Raw genomic sequence first — 23,525 nt, 5'->3', positions numbered from 1 at the left:
TGCCCTTAGAGGATTCTCAGAGCCCCTGGTGTATTAGGGGTTCCTCTCACGGGTTTCAGTGACAAAGTGGGCGCCGTTTCAGTAGGTGTTTTCCCTTCTTCCGGGTCACTCCTCCAAAATTGAAGAGTATGGAGCACTGCTCGCCTAGGGACCTCGAGAAAAACTTTCCAGATTTAGAAATTAGGATTAATGAAGGCTGCTCCTGGACCTAAGAATCTAGATTTCTTTCTCTTATGTTGTATGCTTAATGGCTTAAAAACCAACAACCACATCCAGGATACGATGAAGATAAGAATGCTCCCAAATAATAATTGTGATCCTGTGATGGAGGGTAGCCTTCCAAACCTCAGAGTGTTTTGGGATGCTCGCTCACGTGGAATTATAGTTAATTTTTTGTGCAAAGGTGTGTGTTTGTGTACACAAGTGTACTTGGTCCATAAAGGTAAAAAGTGGGGATTCCATGGGTCCATTGATCCAGCTTGGCCATTCACAGCGCATTTATCAAGCAATTAATTTGCTTAAGGAGCCGTGTAAGTAAGTCCTTGCTCCCTCCCCGGCCTGGTGGGACCTCTTGCCCTTAAGTACGCTCCTTTCAAAACCCTGACACCCTAAGTGGGTCTTATGGTGGTGGTGGCTCTCTATCAAAGAGAGAATAAAGCCAGCGCTGCCCGCAGCGAATGGGGTACTGCAAAAGGCTTCGAGGTCTGACTCTGTCCACACAACTGAGGGCTAACTCTTGGGACCTGAGAAAGAGCAGGTTTTAGTACCTCAAGTTCTGGGCAGCTTTGGGACCTCCAGTGTTTGTTTGGTTGGGACTTGCTTTCCCGGGACCCTTAGGTACCCTTCTGCAGCGTGGGAGGAAGTTTGTGTGGCTGCGGTGCAGTGCTCTGCCACTGGCCTGATCGTCTATCACGTGTGTGAGCGGTTTTCCCTCTTTTTTTTCCCTCCCCCTTTCCTCCCCTCCGCCCCCTCCCTAGGTCCCTGCGCGTTTTATTGCGACCTGCCGGTGGGAACTTTGTCTCCAAATCCGAGCAGCATGGAGCGGCGGAGCGAGAGCCCGTGTCTTCGGGACAGCCCCGACCGAAGAAGCGGCAGCCCCGATGTCAAGGGGCCTCCCCCGGTGAAGGTGGCCCGGCTGGAGCAGAACGGCAGCCCCATGGGAGCCCGCGGGAGGCCCAACGGCGCCGTGGCCAAGGCCGTGGGAGGTAACAGCCCGGAGCTGGGAGGTGCGCGCAGCGGAGGCCCAGTGATAATGGCCTGGGTGTCAGGGTTCAGGTTGATTAGGCGCTGTTTCGGTGTAGGATTACAGGAAGTCAAATCCAGGTTGCCAAATAATGCCCTAGTTGCCTCTCCGCAACTGGTAGTAGCTTCATCGAGTTAAAACAAGAAAGTGGTTTACCCAGAGGGTGGCATTTTTTGGGCACTTTGCCACTGTGTGCTGAGGTGTTGGCAGGTCTGTGTCACAGCCAGCTAACTGTTTCTAGATTTTCCTAGAGAGCTCTTTAGTGTTTTAACTCCTTTGCCTTGCCTCGGATCTGTTTGGGGGCTGAAGCTTGTATGCCTTGATTTAAGTGGGACGGAGACTTAAGGTCAGGCTAGAGTAGACGCAATGGCTTGGTGTTCTGTAGCTGGGACAATGCTGAGACAAATGAGTGACAACTAGGACTGTGTCCTGCAGAAGTTCTAGGGAAAAAACAAAAAACAAAAAACCCGAAGGATCACCGTGAATCCACTGTGTCCTTAGAGGATTTGATGCTGTTTTGCCTGCAGAGTTTAGATGCAGCCGTTTATAACTTTGTTAGGAATTAGAGAATTGGGTGAAAAACAGTAAGCAACTTTATATGCTGCCTGCTGCTTCCCTACCCAAGAATTACATATTATTTTAAAGGAAGTCTTTTATGTTTTCAGTACATCTGCAGATAACTTTCTTCAACCGTGTTTAGTAATCTTACAAAATAAGACCAGAGAGGAATTTAAATACTGTACTTTTGGGTTTGCAGGGCAGTCAACTAGCTGTTTCTTACATATGAAATGTACAGTTTTACAGGGCATTCAGACTGTTTTGTTTAGGATAAATCATTCCTTTAATTTTACTATGCCTGAGATACCCCCTCACTTCAGTTGCTTTCAGCAGGAGCCGGTTTAATGTAATTCTTAAACTTGGTGATAAAGTTCCACCTCCCACTCCCCTGTCCCTCATGCCCCTGTTTGTGGTGACCATCGAATTTTGGAATACATGCTTAGTTTGAAATGTCTCCATACACCTAAGAGGATGACACCTTTCTGTTTTTAATTTTATTACTGTTTTTCTTGGTGGTAGTCATTAAAGATAGCTTAGCTTGCCTCAAACCTTTAAATTGGCCACTTCTCCCAAGAAGCAGCCTTCCTATCAAGTTTTCAAGTTTTGAAAACATGATTTGGCTTCTGTATAGTCCCATTTAGATATGTGAAAATATACTTTTAATGAGACAAAAAGAAATGAAAAAGAAACGAGCATGCAAGCAAATCTGGCAACTGCATGACTCACTTTTCAAGAGTGGGGTTCATGAGTGTATTGCCCCAAGACCAGAACAATGCCCTGAGCCTCACTTTATGGACACCTCTATGCACACAATGGAGAGAAATCCATCAGAGATATGGTAGAACCAAGCTTCCATCCTGGCTGTACAGGCTGCTGATGTCTAGTGAGGACATTTTTGGAAATCTTTGGAAATCATGTATTCTGAAAGTCACCTTTTATATAAGAAAAATCGTGGACTTAGTAATTTTCGTTTCCCTTTGTTAATCCAGTGCATTTCAGCTGCACACTCTAAGTTCGCTGAGGTCTTTAGACAGTTTAGAGTGTAACTATCAAGAATCCTTCAACAAAGCTGCCTTCTTTTTCTTTCATATCATATTGAACTAGGAAAGAAGTTGCCTCAGTCTGTTGATTCCGGGTCCCTTTAGTATGGAATGATAGTTCTTTTGCAGATTTTCTGAAATTATAATTTGCTTTCGACCACTGATGCTAAATTTGCTACAGATAAAATTAATGCCTTTCTGAAGAATAATAGATTTCAGTAAACCCTAGTCAGCGCCTTGGAGGCTCAATTTAACTTAGAAACAGTGGGTCCTGTTAGATGCCTCCCAAGCTGGAAGTAAGATAACAGCGTTTGCCTTGATTCACAACATTTGTAGTGCTTAATAGTAAAGGGCATATGGTGGATTTGTATATGGTGGATTTATAAATATTCTTTTTAAAAGCCTTAATTCTCTTATATTTTTGGTTGTGAGCCTAGCCTTTAACGGCTAAGCCATCATCTCTCCAGCATAAAACTTTAATTCTCTACAGCATAATAGATTCTTTGGAATTTATCTATTCTAAATAAACTAATTTAGAGACCTTCAAAATATAACTTAGAATATCAAATTTTGCAGTGCAGTGCTTTTTTGTATTGACTGCTAATAATTATTTTGTTGGCTTCAGTTTATAAAGTTCCCAAGTGTATACTAAGATGTTAATAATTTTATTTCTTTATAACTTCTAATCATGTATGTAGACTGGAGGAAAGCCAAGACTTTTAAAAATGTATATTTTAAATTTAAAAAAAATGTTCAAAGTATATTTCTAGTTAGAAATACTCCTAATTGAAACTTTTTCTTTTAACATAGGATAAGTATAAAGTAGATTGCATTTCCACCATTGTACATCTCTTGTTGAATATTCTTTGTAAAACATAGATAGTCACAAAAAATGTGTACTGCTGAGCCGTTTGTTTTCGTCTTTGGGCTGTTGCATTGTGTCCATGCTGTGGGCATGGACTGTAGACACAGAGTAGTGGGGAACACAGGCTTGTTTCTCTTGTGTTCCTCCGAAAATTGTCCTCCTCACAGAGCTAGGGAAAATCATTACGTTAATTGGTTGCTCAGTAAAATAGCAATTTATCCCACCGCTTTTGATAAGCAGGAAGAGATGAATGTTTTTGGTTGGCTGAAAGAGTATGTTCTGCTGCTGTTCTCCTTGTTAAAGAGTGGGAACTTGTTAGGATTTTTTGATGAGCCTTAGATAGTCATAAAGGGGGGGGGGCATTCTTGTATGTAGAGTCTGGTTTGAACCAGTTGAAGTGGTGAATGCTCCATCACAGTCTAAGGTGTTTTTAGAATAAACTTATGTTAAGTCAGTGCCCTATGTACAGTGTGCTCAGCCTTAGATGCCCAATAGCAGCTACACTGGTTTTGCTCTGTCTTTTCTCCCCCCACCCCCGGATGTTTCTGTTCTTTATGTTATATTTTTCAAAGCATGTATGTAGTGAAATTGGAAGGGCTTGGATGTATGTAAAAGTCAGCTTTTGTAGAAGGTCTTCATGGGGAAAAAAGGCTAATATCTCTTTAAAAAACATATGAAGGCTGGGAGAGAGTTTAGACAGGCAAGAGCCTTGTGGTGTTGACAGCTTTATATCCCTGCTGGGTGACATTCACTTACTAGAATTGGCGTTCCCTCTCAGCTAGTAATTCACTCCATAAGGATTTGGGAAAAGGATGATTAATGGTGGGGGAATTTATATTTGCAGAATTGTTGATTAAAACTTATAGATCTATTTGAAGACTTAGAAGAAGAAGAAGAGATTATTAAGGATGAGTTAACTAAGCATCAGACTCACCCTTTTCTCCACCCTTATCATGAGCTCCTAAGACAGGCTGTGCTGTGCTGTGCAGTGCTGGGCTGGGCTGGGCTGTGCAGTGCTGGGCTGTGTGGAATCCTCTCAGCCAGGCAACCCACAGCCTAAAATGAAAGTGGGACCAGGGAAGACTGAGAGGAGCCCAGGCTGCTTCTGCCTTGCCTCCTGGACTGCTGGAAGGGGCCAACCAGCTGTGCTTTACCAGCAGTCAGTCATTGTGCCTCATTCATTGTTAACACAAGCATTTTCACTTTTTAGTGTTTGGCTTCAAGAGGAACTTTCAGACAGCTTTATTTAAACTGAATGAACAGCACTTGGCTATACCAGATGGTGTATTTGCAGATAGGAAGCACTAAACATCAGAAATCTTTTTGGTATTTTTCTTTTTCCTAGGATTTTTTTAATGCTTTCAAAAAGTGTGTAGTTAGTGTGTGTGTGTTTGTGTGTGTGTGTTAAATGTTCTAGTTTGGGGTTTGGAATTTAAACCTTGAGGATGTCTTATTGAAATACCTGTTCATTTTGTTAAAAAATTGCTTATTTTTGAAAAACATTTTGCTTTAAAAATAATTGGATTTTATTGGTGAACTCCTGGCTGACGTTGCCTCCTGAGAGAACTCCCTGAAGTAGGTGGCCCCCTTGCTTCCAGGTCTGTTTAAGAGCATAGCTGTCTTGTTGCAAGAGGAAGGAATCATTATGCAGTGCACATTTGCTGCATTCAAACAGAGAACAAATGTGATCAAGATTGTTAGGCAGGGCCTCATTTAGAGCTGAACATCATCCACTATAACAACAGTTAGCTTAATTGTCTACATGTGGAACATTGCCTTTTCCATTAAGAGCCAAAGAAATGTGGATCAGGTCAGGTGGAGACACACCATTAGCTGTGGGGCAGCAATAATTTTACTTCTGGAAAGTAGTGCTAATAGGAAGGAGTATATATATATTTATGTAATATTGAAATATATAAAAATACTTAGAAATATAATTGTCAACCCGGGAAAGTGGAGAGAACTCTGTGTCTCGGGATGAATATCGTAAGGTCAGTGGCAGTTGGAGCATACGCTGATAGGAAGGACTCAGGGTTGCAGAGGGAAGGCTTCCCTACCCATCCACACTGTTATTACTGTTTTAAATGGAAAGGTTTAAGTTCTTTTAAGAAGAGTATGAACTTAGGCTTGGGGGTCATCTACCCGTCTAACTTGTCCTCTGTAGTTTTGCTGAAGTAGAAAAATAGCTCTTCCCTAAAGTGTTTTTAGCCCTTGGCCTGTTATTAAAATAAAGACATACTTGGTTTAAAAAAAAATATATGCAATGGAACGTACACATTAAACAGAACACAGGGTATCCGCCCCTCAAAGTCCTGAATGTAATTTGGTGTTTCAAGTAATCTTGGAAGTTTCATGTTCAATCAGCAGAAACCCGCTGACCATTATATAGTGAAGTTCTGCTGCAGTGGTGTGCACTGTGTGCATGCTTGTGTGTGTGTATGCTTGTGTGTGTGCATGCACGCTCACCCGCCCGCGCACGCGTGCTTAAAACTACAAAGTCCCTTAAGCGTCTGTTTTTTAACTGGTGCAGAAAATAAGCAATACCTTCATTTCCTGAAGGCCGTGACTAGCCGAGGTAATTTGTTCATCCTAGATATCCTGTATTGACTCTTTTTCTTTTTAATTCCTCTCTCTCTATAGGAAGAGAAAATAGAGTAATCATTATTTATAAGGTATCAGAGAATGTGAATTTGGGTAATTTTAAGGGCCAGGGAGTCAGTTATTTCAGTCAAGACTATGGTAATGTTTTTGGGGTGTTGCCTGGCAAGACAGCACTTATAAGGCTTGATGGTTTTACTTGGGTAAATTGAAACATTGTTGCTGCTTCCTCCTCCTCTCCTCTTCCTTCTCTTCCTCTTCCTGCTCTTTCTCCTCTTCTGCTAAATAACAATTCATTGTAGAAACAGTGTATGTGAATATACTTAAAAGCTATGCTACATTAACAGAGTTAGTTATATTCCATATTACATCATTTTCTTTGGATACATATATCATTTGTTGTTTTTTGGCTTCTGTCCAGATAAAATTGATTCCATTTCTTAGCATTAAAACTAATAATCCCACATTTGGTATTATTGTTTCATTTCAGCATGCCAAAAGCTGTTCTTCATAGCAGGAAACATATAACTCACTAAGATAGTTATATATTTTTATTTAATAAGTACACTTAAAAAAAACTCTTTAAGAAATGTGTAGTAACACAGTAACTTGTGCTATCTTTCTTACAGTGAGACTGAGGTACAATGGCATTTTGGAACATATTTAAAGACAGAGCATTTGACAAAAGTTGTATGTGTAACAGTTTGTCAGTAGAAAGTGACAAGCGGGAAATGACAAATGAAATGCTGGCATCATCCCTCTGTATTTTGATATAAATGTCTCAATTTGCAGTGATATAATACTGTTTCATAGTATTTCGTGAGTTGTAGGAGATGCATAAGGAGAATTTAGATTTTGTGAACGGGAAATTAGCAGCCCAAACTCTCTTTTCAGAAGCTTTGGCAGCATGTCCCCCCACCCCCCACTCCCCGAGAACAGGAGCAGCAGTGAATGTTGGATTGAACCCATACATTCTAACTCATTATTTTTTGAAAAAAAAAAAGGGGGGGGGCTGGGTAACTGAAAATGGTTTCAAGTAGGAGACCTTTATACTTAGCTGAGAGAGTGCAGAAGGGTTTGCCTTTTAGTTTCCTTATTTTCTCTATGGCAGTTTGAGAAGGAGTGATTTCCTTCTCCTGGCTTTGATTGTACAGATCTCCTCTCCCTTCCAATCATCACAGCTCTTCAGCAGTAATTTAGCAAGCCAGTCAGGTGAGCTGTGAATTTCTTTTATTTTAAAGTACAGGAGCGGTTTTGAAACTGAGCATTAGAAACAGATCTCTAAATACAAAGGATTCATCAGCCTGCTGCTTATGGATAAAGTGATTGCCATTTCCAGAGCCAAAGTCAATGTCTGCATGCAATTGAGGTTGAGTTAAGACAAGTCAGTTAAGGACTTCCAGAGGTTTTTTGTTTTTTGTTTTTGTTTTTGTTTTTTTTTTTGATTTTTGTTTTTTTCTATGTTTTTACTTTTGACACAGGTGTAACTTCTACATTGTGTTGTTCTCTATCTTTTGAAGAGACATTCCTTCCTGTCTTGCTAACCAGCAATTGAGCTTTTATTTCTTTCCTTTATGTGGAAGTACATTTGATGAGCCTGACATAGCATGGCATTTCTGTAAAAATGTTTCATGGTATTGGTCATGATGGCTTATGCCTGACATATCAGCACTTGAGAGGCTGAGGCAGGAGAATTCTGACTTTGAGACTAGTCTGGGCTAAATACTGAGTTCCTATCCAGCTTGAGCCACATAGCAAGACGTTATCTCAAAAATTCACAGCCACTAACACCAAAAATATCCTATGATAAAGTTTTCAAAGTCATGGAAGACTACACACACACACACACACACACACACACACACACACACACATATATATCAACTAGTAGATTTTTTATTAATTGCAAATGATAAATTGTGATGAAAACAAGGATAATTAGGTGACACAAGGTATTAGAAATGTCACCTACTCTGTCTTTTCCTGTTATTTGTGAAGCTTTAGTTAATTGTAGATTAACAACAGACCAGATTAAAAAGTTGTAAATGTCTAAATGTGTTTTAGATATGCAGGTATGGCAGCTGAATTTAGGGCATGTATTTTAAAATTATTATCTATAACCTCTAAAGCCAAAATAAGAAAGTCCCGGAATGAGTGAAGTATAATAAGACATGTGTGTAAAGATCCTAGGATGAAACCCAGTAATTTTTTGCTAACCTAAAATCATGATAATAATAAAAAGGCAAATCGAGTATATATTATAGTTACCAGAGCAATGCATAAAATAATAGCAAAGCAGAGAAAATCAAACCAAAGTAAATAAGGAGCATTGTCAACAGTTTAAACCCTGAAATACAGCTATTAGCAAGTCAAGTCAGTGTACAGCAGGCACGTCCATTAACAGTTGGTCTGATACAGTAGGATAATAAAACTCTCCGAGGGAGCATAGTTTTCAATTGAACTTCTTCCTGATACTGATACTTACTGTCTGAGGTGAAGTGATTTCTCCTCTTAACTTGTTGCCTTATTATCACAGTGGAGTTCTGTCCTAGCACAGTTGGTTATTAAATTGTGGTATTTAGAAGGGAGATTTAACAAAAGTAAAGAAGAGGCTAGCACTGTTTATCAAAGGACATGCATTCTCTAGCTGTGTTCGATACCCACGTATGGTTGCACAGAGCTCCGTGCCTGTCTTGGTTTGCATGAAGACTTGTACAGATGTGGGGAGAGACAGATTCCAGATAAGAGAGTGTTTTCTAGAACACTGAAGTGTGATAGGCATTTTACAAGATATTCGTAGGAATAACTGGAGCTACAGCACAGCAATGGTCATTTACCTTTTTCTTCCCTGAAGGTCTTTGCTTGATTTGGGTGCATAGCTGGAAAACAAGTATATCAGTTCTGTCATAACTAGTCATTTTATTTTATATAAGGATTTTCTTTGCAAAGAGAACTACACAGCTGTAGAGAACTGACCAAAGGCAAAGAGTAAAAGCAGAAACCGTATGTTGATATTTTTCTGATTGTGTCAGCACATGAAAATTAAGCATTTGATTGCTCTATTACTTACACATATAAAGAAATCCAAAATTGATATTGCTGATAGCTTATTAGAAAAATGCATTCATATAAAACTCTTAAAATTGCTGTGTTTTTGAAGCATTTTTTTTTTTGTTTAATAGAACAAAACTTTCTTTTGTCATAATCCAAAGATGGTAACAGAGCCACATGATAAATGTCTCTTTAAGTGTTGTAGTAAAAGAAAATGACTTGCCTTCTGAGGCAGTAGAGGGTTTATGTTGTTTTGGACCCATTTCCAAGCAGTGATCGAAAACAGATTACAATAACAATTATACAGTCAGAAGATGCAATATCCATTTCTGCTTTAATTGAGTGAAGGAATAATAAAAACATCATTAAGAAAAATGAGGTGGACCTGTCACACAGTGTACAAATTTTTAGGCTTGAAGACGATGCAGAATAACCAGAGTGCTTCTTGTTTTCTGTGGTGTTTATTAGCTGAGATCTGCATTGGCTCTCCTTCCCTGAGAGGGTCACAAAAAAGCCCGTGGGAGTGTGTGCCCTGGCACTGCAAAGGTGCACTTTTGCCTTAGGGTGTGACATTTTCTTGAGTTATGCCTGAGGTGTGACCCCCTCAGCCCTTTTCTAACCTGTGGGGCTATATATCTACAGAAATGACAGCTTGTCTATAGTGTGTAAGAGCCAGGTGAGGTCCCAGCCAGCAAACCTTTATAAAGTCCTCAGGAGGCTAAACTGGAGAGAGAAGGTTGAGGCCCATCCATCCCTGTCTTCTCCCATGCACACAGGAGAACCGGAACTTCCTTGTCTTCATGTTATCACCTTGTTTGTCACTCTGGTAGAAGTTGAGAGTTAAGACTGTCACTTGAATACAGAGCATCTGACTTTCATTCTGAGTTCTGTAAACTATTACATATATATCCATTTGTCTTTTTTTTTTTTTTCTTTTTTAATTTGAGGTAGGTTCTCAGTCTGTAGCCCTGGCTGGCCTCAAACATCCACCTGCCTCTGGGATTAAAGGAGCACACACCAAGTCCCACATTTCCATAATTGTTAACCTTGCTGGGCTGGGCTGGCAGCAGTCATTCCGCAGTCCACTCTTCTCTGTGGGATAGCAGCAGCCAGCAAGCAGCCAAGATCGCTGGCTAAGTTTTCACGCTGAGTTGCTCTTCTTACTGGAAAACTTCACAGTTCCTGAACACCTGGCCATGACAGTGGAGTCAGGCCCCAGCAGCCCCTCACAGAGAAGCACTAAGGCTCTAGCACCGGATGTCCCTAGCAGTTAAAGCCCAAACTTGTACTCAGTTGGGACCCTCAGAAGGGACGTTTTTAAAAAATCAGTTGTTAAACATTTTCTTGGTGCCATTACTTGAAAAGATCTTTCTGTGAGCTGCGACATAAAGGATGAGATGGGTGCTGTATCCTGCGGTGGAGGGCCCAGAGAGCATCCTTTCAGAAGGGAATTCATATTGAATAATCCAAAAGAGCCTAGCATGTGTATGCCATGAAGAGTGTTTAGTTAATAGCACCTTCATTAAATAGCACCTCAATTAAACCCTTGTCAGCAAAGGTTCTTTTACCTTCATATTCACATAACCTAACAGGGCTGAGGTTTAAGGATCTATTAGTGGTTCTGTTTTTTCCGGGCTTTACAGTTTGAAGCTAAACATTAATTCTGGGTGGAACTTGGCATCTCGTCTCTTTGCCTCTGAGGGAATTTTTGTTGTACAGTAAAAAGTGGTATTTCTTTCATGCAACCACCTTCTCCGAGTTTCCCCCTCTTTTCCTGAGCAAAAAGCAATTAAGTAGTCAAGGTTTTAAGAGTGTATCTTTAATTTTAAAAACAGAATGATTATTTTAGGTGAATTAAGCAATTTTTCCATTAGTTCACATTGTAAACTAGTGCTTTTGAAAAGAATAGAAAAGGTCCGCGGAGCCAATAATGCAAAGAAAGTATTTTTCTTCTCTCTTTCTCAACGTGAAACCCCAGAATTAGTGGCTACTGTTTTAGATGCTGAGAGCTAAGACATTTTGTTTTAGTTGTATTACCTGCTATCTTTACACTGACTGAAAGAAAAGAAAATGGAATCTCTGTCGGAAACAACTGGACTGCCCAACCTTATTTTGGAAAACATACTTCCACTCAGTTCTTCTGAGATGGCCTTTTATGTCGTTTGTTGATACTGTGTTAGGACCGGGTTGTTATAGACATCTGATCACATAGAAATGGAAAGGCAAGGACATGGATTATCTTGGTATGAAAACTAACAAGTTCCCAGAGTGTCAGTGACTATGTGGTCCATGGCAGAGCAGTCCCTCTGGAGACAGAGGTGGGCTGAGCCGGCTGTGTTGGACAGCTGGCCTCCTCCGGTCAGAAGGCATCTTCAGACAAGTTTCTGTCCTTTGGATTTGGCAGTATGGTATCAGGAGCCCTTTGTTGAGGGAGCCTAAGGAGAACAGATTGCTCTTGAGATGGGAGTTATTCCATGTTGCAGACCAGGTAAAGTCACTTTTCAAGAGTAAATAAGGTGATTCTGATTTTTTTTTTCTGTCCCTCTCAAATGAATGTCTAGGTAATTTTCAGCACAACTAACTTCGTTTATTGGCTCATTCATCCAGCAAGTTTGTGCCTTAAGCACATTTTTATGGTTAACTTATACCTCCCACCCCAAATGGGAGCTTACTATTGAAAGTCTGCCAGTGATCATTAGTCCCCAAGAGATTTGGGAGAGAAGAAGAATGACGGGGTCTCACCTATAGTGAGATCACTTGTGTTGACATTTTGCCACCATGGGAAACCAGAGTCAACCTGAATGTTCAGGATGACTGTGAACTGTCTGATAGAGATGCATGGGATTCCAATTAGCACAGGGTCAGGATACCAGAGCACCTCTCTTCATGCTGTTCCAGTGGTTAGTGGAAAACAAGCTGCAAAGTAAATCCCTTGGCCCTCCAATAAAAAGATTTATAGCAAAATAATTCTCAGCCCCATAATGGGCCCGTTGTAGGTTTGTGTTTGATATTTGTAAGACTGAAATACAGTCCATGTTCCCAAACTAAGCATTTATTGTAAACAAGTTTAACTGCCAAGAGCTTCTATTCTGTCAAACATAATTATATTGAAGATTGATGTGTAGCTTGAAAGCAAGGTTGAGAGAGACAATTCCTTTCCATGAAGGGAGGTTTCTGAGACTTTGCTCTCTGGTTCTCTGATAGCACTGCTTAGGAAAGCCCCCTTCCTCACAGCCAGCCTTATGGAGAATAAACACAGCCTTGGGCTTGAAAATAGACCTGTCTGTCTGTCTTTCTCTTAACCAAACAGAGAGAGGAGCTAGCACTCACAGAAGCTGGTATGAGCAATTCTTGCTCATCATCCAGGTTTGGCAGCCGCGGTTCGGAGACAGACTGCGAGCTCTTCCCCTGGCTCTGCTTCAGTGTGCCCACAAACCTGCACCTATGCTTATAAGCTAACCCCACAGGAAATCCTTCTTTCCTTAATGCTGGCCTTGCATGTTGGCTATTTTGTGTTGTTCTTGTGAGATTAGAACTCTTTGGAAACCATAGCCTCGAGGGGTGGCATGCTAAAATACTTCATCGTGAGGTTGACTTCAGAAAAGAAAGAATTTATAAATCTAGTAGTCTAGGGGAAGTGTAATCTTTTTGAGGTTGAGGTGTACATATCTGGAATTACCCCCAGTTTAAAGTTCTTTGCTTGGAGGGAAGTAGAATTTCATTATTTTGTTTAGGTCAAGGACATCTTACTTTTTAATCCAGGAAACAAATCATCTTAGACTTTAGACATATTTAGGTTAAAGAAATGAAATCACATTCCTCCTCTGATTGAGTGGCAGCCTTTGATTGACCATAGTAAGGGTGAAATAGTATTTTCAAGCTGGATGTGGTAGCTTATGCTGTAATCCTAGAACTTGGAAGGCAGAGGCAGGAAGATTACTCAAGGTTTTCTTCAGGGAGGAACACACTGGGGGACTAGCCTGGTCTACCTAGTAAGTACCAGGCTATCCAGGGTTAGAGGGTTAGAAACATATCTCAGAATAACAAAGCAACAAGAATTTCAGTGGGTTTCACACAGTTGCCTAGTTTTAAAAACAAACAAATTTAATGTTTCCTTTTAGAGATATGTAGAATATAAAGAGAATGTCTTAGAATCACAGAGAGAAATAATACTATTCTATTTTTATTAAGTAATTGCTATAAATTACACTGGTGTGTGTATATAGTTAAAAAAATTGTGTCAGGGAAGTATTTCATCAGACTCTGTTTCCCTGGTCTGTGTTTATTAACTTCGTCTCAGTCACAGTAATAATGACCTCCATATTGTAAGCCAGAGATCTCATTGTCCCCGGAGGGAGCTATTGGATGCCCACTATGATGCTGAGTTTTTGTAGTCTCTGGTCTCCCTCTTTCCTCCTTTCCACCCTCTCCATGTCAGAGCTCTCTGGGACTTGCTCCCTCTCCCTGTCCACAGGAATTTGATGGAGATGAGAGTGAGTGTTTGGGAACAGGGATGCTGGTTGCCTATCCACTGAGATGCAGCTGTGTGGAATGCACCCGTTCATTCAGTGATCACTTCTTTTACATTTCTGTTAGATATCCATAAATGTTTTACGGTTCAAACCCTAAACATAGTATTTTCTTTTATGAGGGAGAAACATTTTTTTTTAATATAAAAACTTTACTTTTCAGTTTTCATTCGATAAAAATCCTTCCACTCTCACATGATTTCCTTTGAGGCTTTGCACCAGTGTTTGATCTCAATTTTTAATAATTTTTTTTGAGTTAAACTCCCCAAAGGAAACATGTTTGTGCTATGAAATATTCCCACTAGAAATACAGGTAGTCCTACCTTATTGAGTGTGAGCACTTGATTCCTTTATTAATTCCTAGCTTGAAAAACCTAAACACAGTTAACCTTTCTCTAACACTACACTGGAGAAATTAATCAAAAAAAATTTTTAAAAAGTTGTTTGAATTAGATAAAATAATATTTAGGCAGAGCTCAAAACCTGAGATAATGAAGCAAAGTATAGGGACTATTCCCTTCTTTTGAGGGGTGGGACTCAAGATTGCTTGTGAATAGCTGCTGTAGACAGGGTATTGAGAAGGGGCTGAGACAAATGTGTGTCCTTGTAAACGTGTCTTAAAATCTGCCCCGTCAGAAACTTGCAGAATCAAATTGTTCTTTGTCAGAAGACAAGAATCCCGATATTATTGAAATGTGCTATAATTACTTTTAATACATCATTGTCTCTTTTGATGGGCATATTTCAACAACTGTGAAAATAATTTTTAATTGTTCAGTTTTGAAATAATTATCTTCCAGCACTATGCCATGGGCTTGAGCTTTTCTGTAATATCCAGATTTAAAGGGGGTGCTTTCCTGCAGTGTAGGCCATGGTCCTGCTGACCAATTGCCTCCCCAAACCTGAGCCTGGTGATTGGTGTCTGTAGCCCTGGAGCCCAGTCATGCAGCCTTCCAGTCCTCAAACAGAACCCACAACAGTGCCCTATGCTGATATGCCAGCAGTCTCTGCCCACTGTGGACACGCATCGCCTCGTGGTCTGGCGAGCTTCCTGTGCCCAAGGGAAAAGCAGCTCCTGAATCCACGTGTCCGTCTCTTTCCTAGAAAGCACTGCCAGTGCCCTGATGCTCACTACCGCGTAGGGAGCCCACAGTGAAGCTGAGCAGTCCACGCCACTTATTAATGAAGATGATTAATGTCTAAGTGGAATTAGCATTTTGTTAAACTGAACTAATGTTTATTTTGGACATCCCGTAGGCCAGGCTTTGGGGTGGGGTGTGGCAGAGGGGGGATTTGTCTAAAGGTGGGCCTCTCCCTGAGATAGCCACAGGCCAGGTGTGGCTGACATCCGGGGATTTAGTTGCTGGGGTTCAGCTGGGCCTGCAGAGGTCCCAGGTGTCACAAGCTCATTCTTTGTTATTTAGGTAAGTTACCACAGCCATGCCTCCTGGGCTCCTAGGAAGCTGTGGTTTCAAACTGCCTTCAAACTGGAGCCTGCCACTGAATTTCCTAGGGGTTAAGCGGAGAACACTTACCCTTAGTTCTGCAGTCCTGACGTCAGATTGAGTTATGATTCTGAAACTTGATGACAGGTCTGGAAGTGGATGCATGCGATGCTACAAACTGGGCCTTCCTTCGGCTATTTTGAGGCTCCCATTGAATCTTTGAGAAAGTGTTCACTCTCCATACTTACCTTCTGCCTCCTCCTGCACTTCATTTCTAAGGTTAGGGTCTGCCTCAGGGCCACAAAGCAACTGCTTTTACACTGAGAGTCAAATCTTGCCTCATTTTTAACCCCTTGTGTCCCCAGATGGTGAGAGGATGGCGGATGCAGTAAGAGATTTTATTGTTGAAACTTTACCTGGTGGTGATGGGTGTGGGTGTGGGTGTGGGTGTGGGTGTGGGTGTGGGTTCAGTGGGAAGTCTTGGTGGAGGGGAAAACAGATTTACATTTAGGTTTGCGGCTTGCTTTGCCTTTGCTTGTTTCTTTAGAGTCGACAGTAACCTTCCCTCTGTGGACCTCCACCTTCCTGCCATCCACCTCTGTGTGAAGGTCAAATGAAATCAACAGCCAGGAAGAGATGCTAGGATGGGGGTATTGTGAGGGGGCCTCAAGGACCCCGGGTTGACCTGTGAACTTTTGGGTGACTCCCTTATACTCAAATGACACACTTCCTTTACCCTTATAATCAATGAAATTTTTTTCTACTTTTTTTAAAACACTATTTGACACCCCCCCCCCCAATTAAGCTTATTTGGAAGGAAATATGAAGGTACAGTCCTACCATGAACAGTCCAGTCATCCAGAGAGTGCATACAGTGGTCCCATAACATTACAGCCTGCAGTGCTGAGGTAGCCGTTTTAAATCCGTGTGAGTATATATACCTGAGGTTCACAGAAGGATGGGGAGTACAGAGTCTTCTCTGTTAAAGGAGGAGATGAAGGCCCTTCCATAGCAAAATGAACTGACTTTGAAACAAATGTTGCTGGAGATTGAACTGTCCGCCTTGTGTTTGCTAAGCATTCTACCCTTGAGCTATATCCCCACCCCTAAAGTGTCACCTCCTTTATCAATTAATCTCAGAAAATTTCCACATCCCCCCTCCCCCCCCCCCAGGGAGGGGAGTATACAGCAGCTGGGTTTGGAATGTGGCTGCCTCAATCTCAGAAGGCTGGGCCTGAGAGAGTAGAGAGGCAAGGACAGGGCCAAGGCTGCCACTCTAGGAAAGACACAACTTGGTTAATTTTGAAATTTTGTTTGTGGCCCCAACCAGGAGGCAAATGATGTGCACATTTGTTTTCTGTTTCTGGTTATGACTCTTGGCTCTCAAACTGTGCTCTGTTGTTTTAGGGTAGGGAAAAAAAAGGATAGAAAGTAATGTTGCTCTTGCTCTCTCTGTTTGTCTTTGTATGTATGTGTGTCTGTCAGGGAGAGACAAGGACAGAGGCAGAGGAGATCATACAGATACGTTCATTTTTATAGTAAGTTGTGATAGGAGAAAGATAGTCTGCCCTCTCGCCCCAGTCGCTGGGGAATGGACTGTGTTAAGTTGGCTTCCTGAATTTCTTCTGTCTTTCTTGGGCTTGGTGTAGGATTTATTTATAATGGAGGTTGTGGAATGTGGTGCTTTGCTTCAGGTTCAGTTTATGCAAAGATCGGGAGGCTCTGTGCACAGCCTTTGTATCTTCAGTTACTCTGGAATTTTAGGCGACAGATAGTAGGAGATAAACTGAGGAGTGGTCGGTCCTGTGGCTGCCTTCATTCCTGAAATAGGTGGGTTTAGGAGCCGCAGGGAGGATAAAGACAGGCCTGCTATGACCTCAAATAGCTACTGTCCTTCAGGTGTCTGTTCCAAGAATGAAGGTGACCTCAGAAGGAGACAAAGGGGGCCAGGATGAGGGTGGGGTCTGGCCCTTCAGAGTCTTTTCTCTTTTTGTCTGTAGTGCCTGAAGAGCAGAAGATCATTTCTGAAGTTATTCCAAGCCTCGCACTGCCCCCATAAATGGGGGTCCTCAAAAAATTCACCGATTCAGTAGCACAGGCCTAACAGGGCGAGTTGTCGGGCCCCTGTGGTTGGAGTCCGGGATATTCTCAGAGGAGAATGTGGGATTTGGATGGGCTGAGCTGTTGCTCTGCCTCGGTTGTATCATTTTCTGGTCCTTTCAGACTCTTCATTTATTAGCTGAGGTCAATGAGGACCTTCTCATGTGGTAAATATGAGGAAAAAGTAAAGGTTACTTGGTAGGTGGGGCAATTCCACCCAGCTGAGGTGGCAGCCTCCAGCTGTGAAGATCCTATGCTTCAGGCCTATCTTCCACCTTTCTTCTTTCTCAGGGTTAGCAATCAAGTAGCTTGGTGTAGAGAGGGGCAGACACCTCTCACTATCTGAGGCACACAGACTAGCTTTTGTTCTTAAATCACCGAAGATCTAGAACCCAAAGGAGAGAGCCTCACGCATGAGGGGTGGGGCAAGAAGTGCTCCGGACAATCACGTATTTCCTTGTCTTAGTATCATTTTTTAGTGAGTTTTTTCTGTGTGTAAAAAGCCATTGTGTGTGTTTGTAATTTGGCAGATTGCTTGTAGGGGCATATTATCTCACAGAAAATATAAGGCACATGTGTGAAGTTTAACGGCCACACTTAAAACTAGCTAAAAAAACAAATAACAATTTTAACAATGCATTTAATTCAGTTTGTTCAAATATTATTTCTACATACAATTCATTTTCTAACAAATGTTTATAATACATTTACTTTTGTTGCTTTTTTTTTTTTTTTGGTAGTAAGTCATTAAAATCGAGTGTCTTTAATACTTAACACCAGGTCTCAGTTGAAGAGGAGACACTTCAAGGCCATGCTTTTTGCTATAGAGGATGTTGAATGCTGTCGGTTATTCTTGTTTGTATAATAAACCATCCAGTGATTTCTAGTTTCATTGTTATTCAGTGATAGGTTATTCAGTCACTATTAGCGTTATTTTTATTTGAAGAAATACTTTTTTAGTGTCCTGAACATTGCTTACTGAAAAGTATTGAAAAAAATGATTGTCTTTTTTCCATCTGTAAAATGGCATTGATATTCATATTTAAAAAAGAAGACTAGATAGCATTGTTTGAGAGCTGGCTAACCTAGATGTATTGCACGTACACATGCACACCACAGACACACACACACACACACACACACACACAGAACACACACAAAATCATTTGCATTTTAGCTGGGAGAATTTGAGTCTTGGAGAATTCGACATACATTATAAACAGTCAGTGACTCAGGCAGAGTGAGAGAAGCAAGATTGATTGACCCCAGGACCACCCGCCTTCTACCCCAGGGCTTTTCAGAGCATCTAACTATCTTCCCCAGGGCTTTTCAGAGCATCTAACTATCTCCCACCAGTCTGTTCACACGGCCGTGGTGGCAGAAGAGAGGCTGGAGCCACGGCTCTTTAGGATGCATGCCCTTCTTCAGAACTATGACAATGAACATGGCCGTTTCAGCGTTCTAACAGATGACAGCAGGGAAGCACGCTTCTCTAGGGGAGAGAGCCCTGTTTCCTGTCTGTAGTGACAGAGGACAGCATATGTCCTGCTTGCCTGAACTCGTCATGATTTTTAGTAAATGGCTGGGGCCCAAGTGCCTGTCTTCAGATTACACTACCTGCCTACCTCCAGCAATTGTAAAAGGCTTAACAAGGCTTATGATCAAAAGGTCCAAAGTTCTCCACTTGATCATCTGGAAATGGGTCTGTGCAACAATAAAAGAAAAATAATGCCGTAAGCTCAAATACGGGGCTGGAGCTCCAGGCCTCCTTTATTTTCTCTTCTCCTTTAGAACTTGTAACTGTGTTTAGCTTTCTGTTGCTGCTTCTTTATTGAAGTTACTTTATTCTTGCCACTGTTACATTTATTTTTGAAGCATTTTGTAAATGCCCTACCTGTCTTCCTCTTCTCTCTTCTTCCTTGGCTTGAGGACAGTAGTGGGGCAGCTGAGGAGTTACTTCTTTGTGAGGTGCATGTTTCTTCTTGCCCCGTGTGTGCTTCCCTGGGCTAGACCTGTTTTCAAAGGCTTTTGAGTCCTATGCCTTAATTTTCACTTCAATTATACCAGTTTGCTATTTTTCATTTTTTTTCACCATTTTCATTAGTAATTGCATCAGTTTTTCTTTTTTCTTTTCTTTTTNTTTTTCTTTTTTCTTTTTTTCTTTTTGGTAAAAGCAGAATTGTATTATAAAACCATAATTGTTGAATCAATCAAGTACTAGTAAAAAGATTAGTTTTTCCAACAATGGAATGCAACCTATTACCATATCTGTGATCCTGTGTGTGTGTGCCTGTGTGTCTGTGTGTATCCACTGTGCGTGCGTGCTTGAGTGTGCGTGCCCGTGTTCATGTGCATGCGGATAGAGGTTTGGAGTTGGTATCGGGTGTCTCCTCTCTCCCTTCCCGCCTTACCTTTTGAGGCAGGGTATCCCATCGAACCAGGAGCTTGTCATTTTGGCTAAGCTGGCTGGCTAGTAGTCCAGGATCCTCCTGTCTCTTGGCCCTCACTGCTGCAGTCACAGACACATGAGTCACTGTACATGGCTTTGCATTGTGTTGGGTATCTGAACTCTGGTCTTTGTTCTTACAGCAAGCACTCATCTACTGAGCCATCTTATTTTTTAGGTAGGTGACCCAGGTAAGGGGATTGGCGGTGGCTTTTGACTAGAAGGAATTACTGCTGTTGTGCTAGCCAGCAGTTGCTCCCTCCCTCTAATCACAAGTGAAAATGTTTAAGAAATCATTTTCCCATACCGAGAGTTATAAAGCATCGGTTTCTTACATGCTATAGACACCTGAGAGTTTATGTTGTATTTTGTATTTAACTGGTTGTGCTGTTACTTTGAAATTAATAGGACCAGTCCCAGACTTACTTAGTCATGGGCGAATGCTAGCTTATGGAGTAGAGTAGCTAGATTCATTTAAAGGCCTTATCTGTGGTCCCCAGATGTGTGACATGTACATGTTGACATTAGGAGCTGCACATGGATTTTCAGCACTGAAACCTCTGTAGACACAGGTATTAGTGATGAGGCAGCTTATGGCACTGCTGGCTACGTGGCTGGGTGTGAGCATATGCTTAAATCACTAGAGGTAGCAACGAGCCTGCTTCCTTTCACAAAGATCATATACCAGTATGTAAGAGTTAAAAGGTCTAAATGGGGCTATTCCCTGCCGGGAAGGGCTCTCTTGAATGGGTTGTATAAAATGCCATTATGCTTGCTTAGGAGGTTTTACAATGCTCCCAGCTACAGTGTGGGCAGAAGTCATAGCAGACTTGTTCTTACCTGTATCTATGGAGTGATGGGTGATACCTGGCACATAGTAGGTGCAATCAATAAGTGCTATACAAAATGAATGATGGAAAGATAATGTGGGAGACATCTGATCTGTACTCTTCATTATGTATCTTAAATATATTTGGGAATAACTTCCCATAAACAAATAAATAATAAATACTTCACAGATGGTAACCAAGGAAAACTATGAGGCACTACACTAAATCATCTTCTTTGCCTAACATTTGACCTGCCTCACTGCTACCTTGCATTTTCCATGGATCTGTACTATGGATGAGTTTTCTGTGGAGAGTAATGATGGAGTCAAGGGTTGTCCCAAGTATGGTGTGGTGAGACGTGTTGGCCTGTTGCTCAGGCTTAATAATAATTACCAAGATCTTTAATGATAACAATTCTTAATGAGTATTATTATTGTTAATAATGATGATATTTAATAATTATACCCAATACTTATTATCTTTAATAATAATAATTAGCACATGGGAACCAGTTGTACCATTGTATTATCTTTAGAACAAAACCCTGAGTCTGTGGGCCAGGAGTCTGCAAGAGTGCCTGCTTTTTGCCTCTGCTTTCCAGCTCTCAGTGAGTCAGGAGGCATCTGGGGTCAGAGCAGGGAGAGCTGCCGGAAGCCGTCCATACATCTGTGCCTTGGGCCTATCTATCCCCAGTCAAGTTATAGAGGTCTTGTTTTCATTATGGGGTGCCTGTACCAAGTGTTGTCACACTTCTCATCCTCCCTCCGCCCGCCTGTGCATCCTTCATAACGTTTGTGTTTTGTTGCACAAAGGAAAGACCCAGAGCAGACCCTCATTCCATAACGTACTAATTTGTGTGAATTATGCAGGGCAGAGTCCATGTTTATTACTTGTCCATTGGCAAATCTTTGATCTTCTTTTGTCTTGCTATGTTTAGATTTACATGCCTGTATGACTTTTTCTAAAAAAAAAATTAAAAAAAAGTTTAAAAACTGTTTGGTGAATTAAACATTTTTAAAGCTTTTCACACTTTGATACAAAGCAGAGAAATATTTCAGTGACAACCGATTTCAACAGATTTTTGAAATAGACTAATTTGCTTTATTCTTTAGGGCAGTTAATTTATTTTTTATCTGCAAACATTGAAAAGTATTCTTTCCAGGGATAACCCATGTTCATGTATAAAATAATTCCAAGGACATGAAGTTTGCATTTAGCTGTATGCTTTATATTAGTTCAACATTAGTTGAGGTTTTTGTGATCTATACTTATTTCAAGCTAACTTGATGGGCTGTTTACTGAATCCTGGAAGAGGACTGCTTTTGAATTCCTGTTGACTTTCCTGTATACACTCACATAGCCTCTCAGGCCTGGCACTCTAACATACCTCCCTCCTGGGGGCTGTAGACTAGCAGCATCGAAATACATTTCTAGACAAAACCAGAGATGACCTGAAAATACTAGTGTTGGGCCAGCCTAAAGCCGCAGACATTAAAGGTCCTAAGGTCACCTCGACCTGGGCCATGTGCTAAGATACCTCTGAGTGTAGCTGACTTTTAATCACTGCGGTTTGAGGTCTTCTGTCCCTGTCCTCACCAATGCTGCTGCAACATTACTGTCATTATAGAGAAGATCCCTTCTCCTCACCCGAAGCCTTGTATGGGAGACCCATAACCATCAAGCTGTTCATCCTTAACTGTGTGTGATTCTAGCCTACTAACTTTGAGAACTGTCCCTTCCCTTCTTATCCCGTGGCTCCAATCGCCTTGTAACGCCACGTTCTGCTGTCTGATTGTGTCCTCCCAGGTTTGATGATTCCAGTTTTCTGTGTGGTGGAGCAGTTGGATGGCTCTCTTGAATACGACAACCGAGAAGAGCATGCTGAGTTCGTCTTGGTGCGGAAAGATGTGCTTTTTAGCCAGCTGGTGGAGACCGCGCTCCTGGCCCTGGGGTATTCCCACAGCTCTGCAGCGCAGGCCCAAGGTATTCCTTCCTCTCTCTTTTCTGCTTAGCCTCCCGTGTGATCCAGTGAAGTATTGGTTTTTCCAAAAGGGGCTGCAAAACAATTGTCGGATGCTGCACCTGACATCAGACCTCAGAAATCTTGGAGGATCTTGTTTTCTTGTTCTGTGAAGTATTTGTCCAGCGCCCCAAAAGCCAACCAGACTGACTTGTATTTTAAAGCAATCGTCATTTGTAATTTTGTTATTTTGCACTAAGTCAGCAAATTGGTGTTTTCAGGCTCAGTGCTGAGATATTTGCCCCCCTGACTTACCCAACTTTAATATATGGTTTCTAAACATAAGATATTTATTTGTTTACTGCCTTGGGCTTATGGTTTCTGCAGTTTGGCATCAGGTTTTAATTAAACAGGAATCACAGTTGCATCTTATGCTTTTGTACCTTTGAAAACTGTTGTATAGTCTTGATGTGGTCCATTCATTTTAAAAAATTAGTTTCTTTGTAGTCACTCATTTTTACCTATTCAATTAACTACTGAAGTTGCAGTATTCTATTGATAATCCCAGGGAGCTTATGTGAGCTGCTCTTGTTTTTTTCTGAAGCATACTCTATTGTTCTATTATGCCAAAGATGCAGCAAAACAAATAATAACAATATTCCTCAAACCTTGACTAATAGGAAAATAAACTTGAGCCAGTAGAATTATTGTCCTTGTTTTTAAGATGAAGTGACTGAATCACATAGTTTTTGGTAATAGTTTTAAATAAAGGTGAGAAATTCATAACATCCCTGTCTCACTTTATATGCTAATTTCCTATCATCATTTGTACTTAACATTGCTGTGGTTCCCAAGATTTC

At 41.3% G+C, this 23,525-nt stretch overlaps 1 protein-coding gene across 5 annotated transcripts in view; it reads left to right on the top strand.

Moving 5' to 3' along the window:
* The window catches only part of Satb2 (SATB homeobox 2), a 179,284-nt gene that overhangs the window by 7,889 nt on the left and 147,870 nt on the right, over nt 1-23,525 (top strand). For 2 of the 5 annotated variants that reach the window (XM_021197607.2, XM_021197606.2), the window contains 2 exons: nt 978-1,205; nt 22,512-22,688. In XM_021197607.2, the coding sequence (XP_021053266.1) occupies nt 1,037-1,205; nt 22,512-22,688 (346 nt within the window). In that variant the 5' untranslated portion in view covers nt 978-1,036. Of the gene's footprint in view, nt 1-689; nt 758-977; nt 1,227-22,511; nt 22,689-23,525 lie in introns of those variants that run through there. The other 3 variants (XM_029538578.1, XM_029538577.1, XM_029538579.1) reach the window with 2 other exon arrangements.

Source organism: Mus pahari, chromosome 5 (genome assembly GCF_900095145.1).
Source record: "Mus pahari chromosome 5, PAHARI_EIJ_v1.1, whole genome shotgun sequence".
Taxonomy (NCBI): Eukaryota; Metazoa; Chordata; class Mammalia; order Rodentia; family Muridae; genus Mus; species Mus pahari.
Note: the sequence above shows the minus strand (reverse complement) of the source record. Positions and strands in the feature narration are given on the sequence as shown.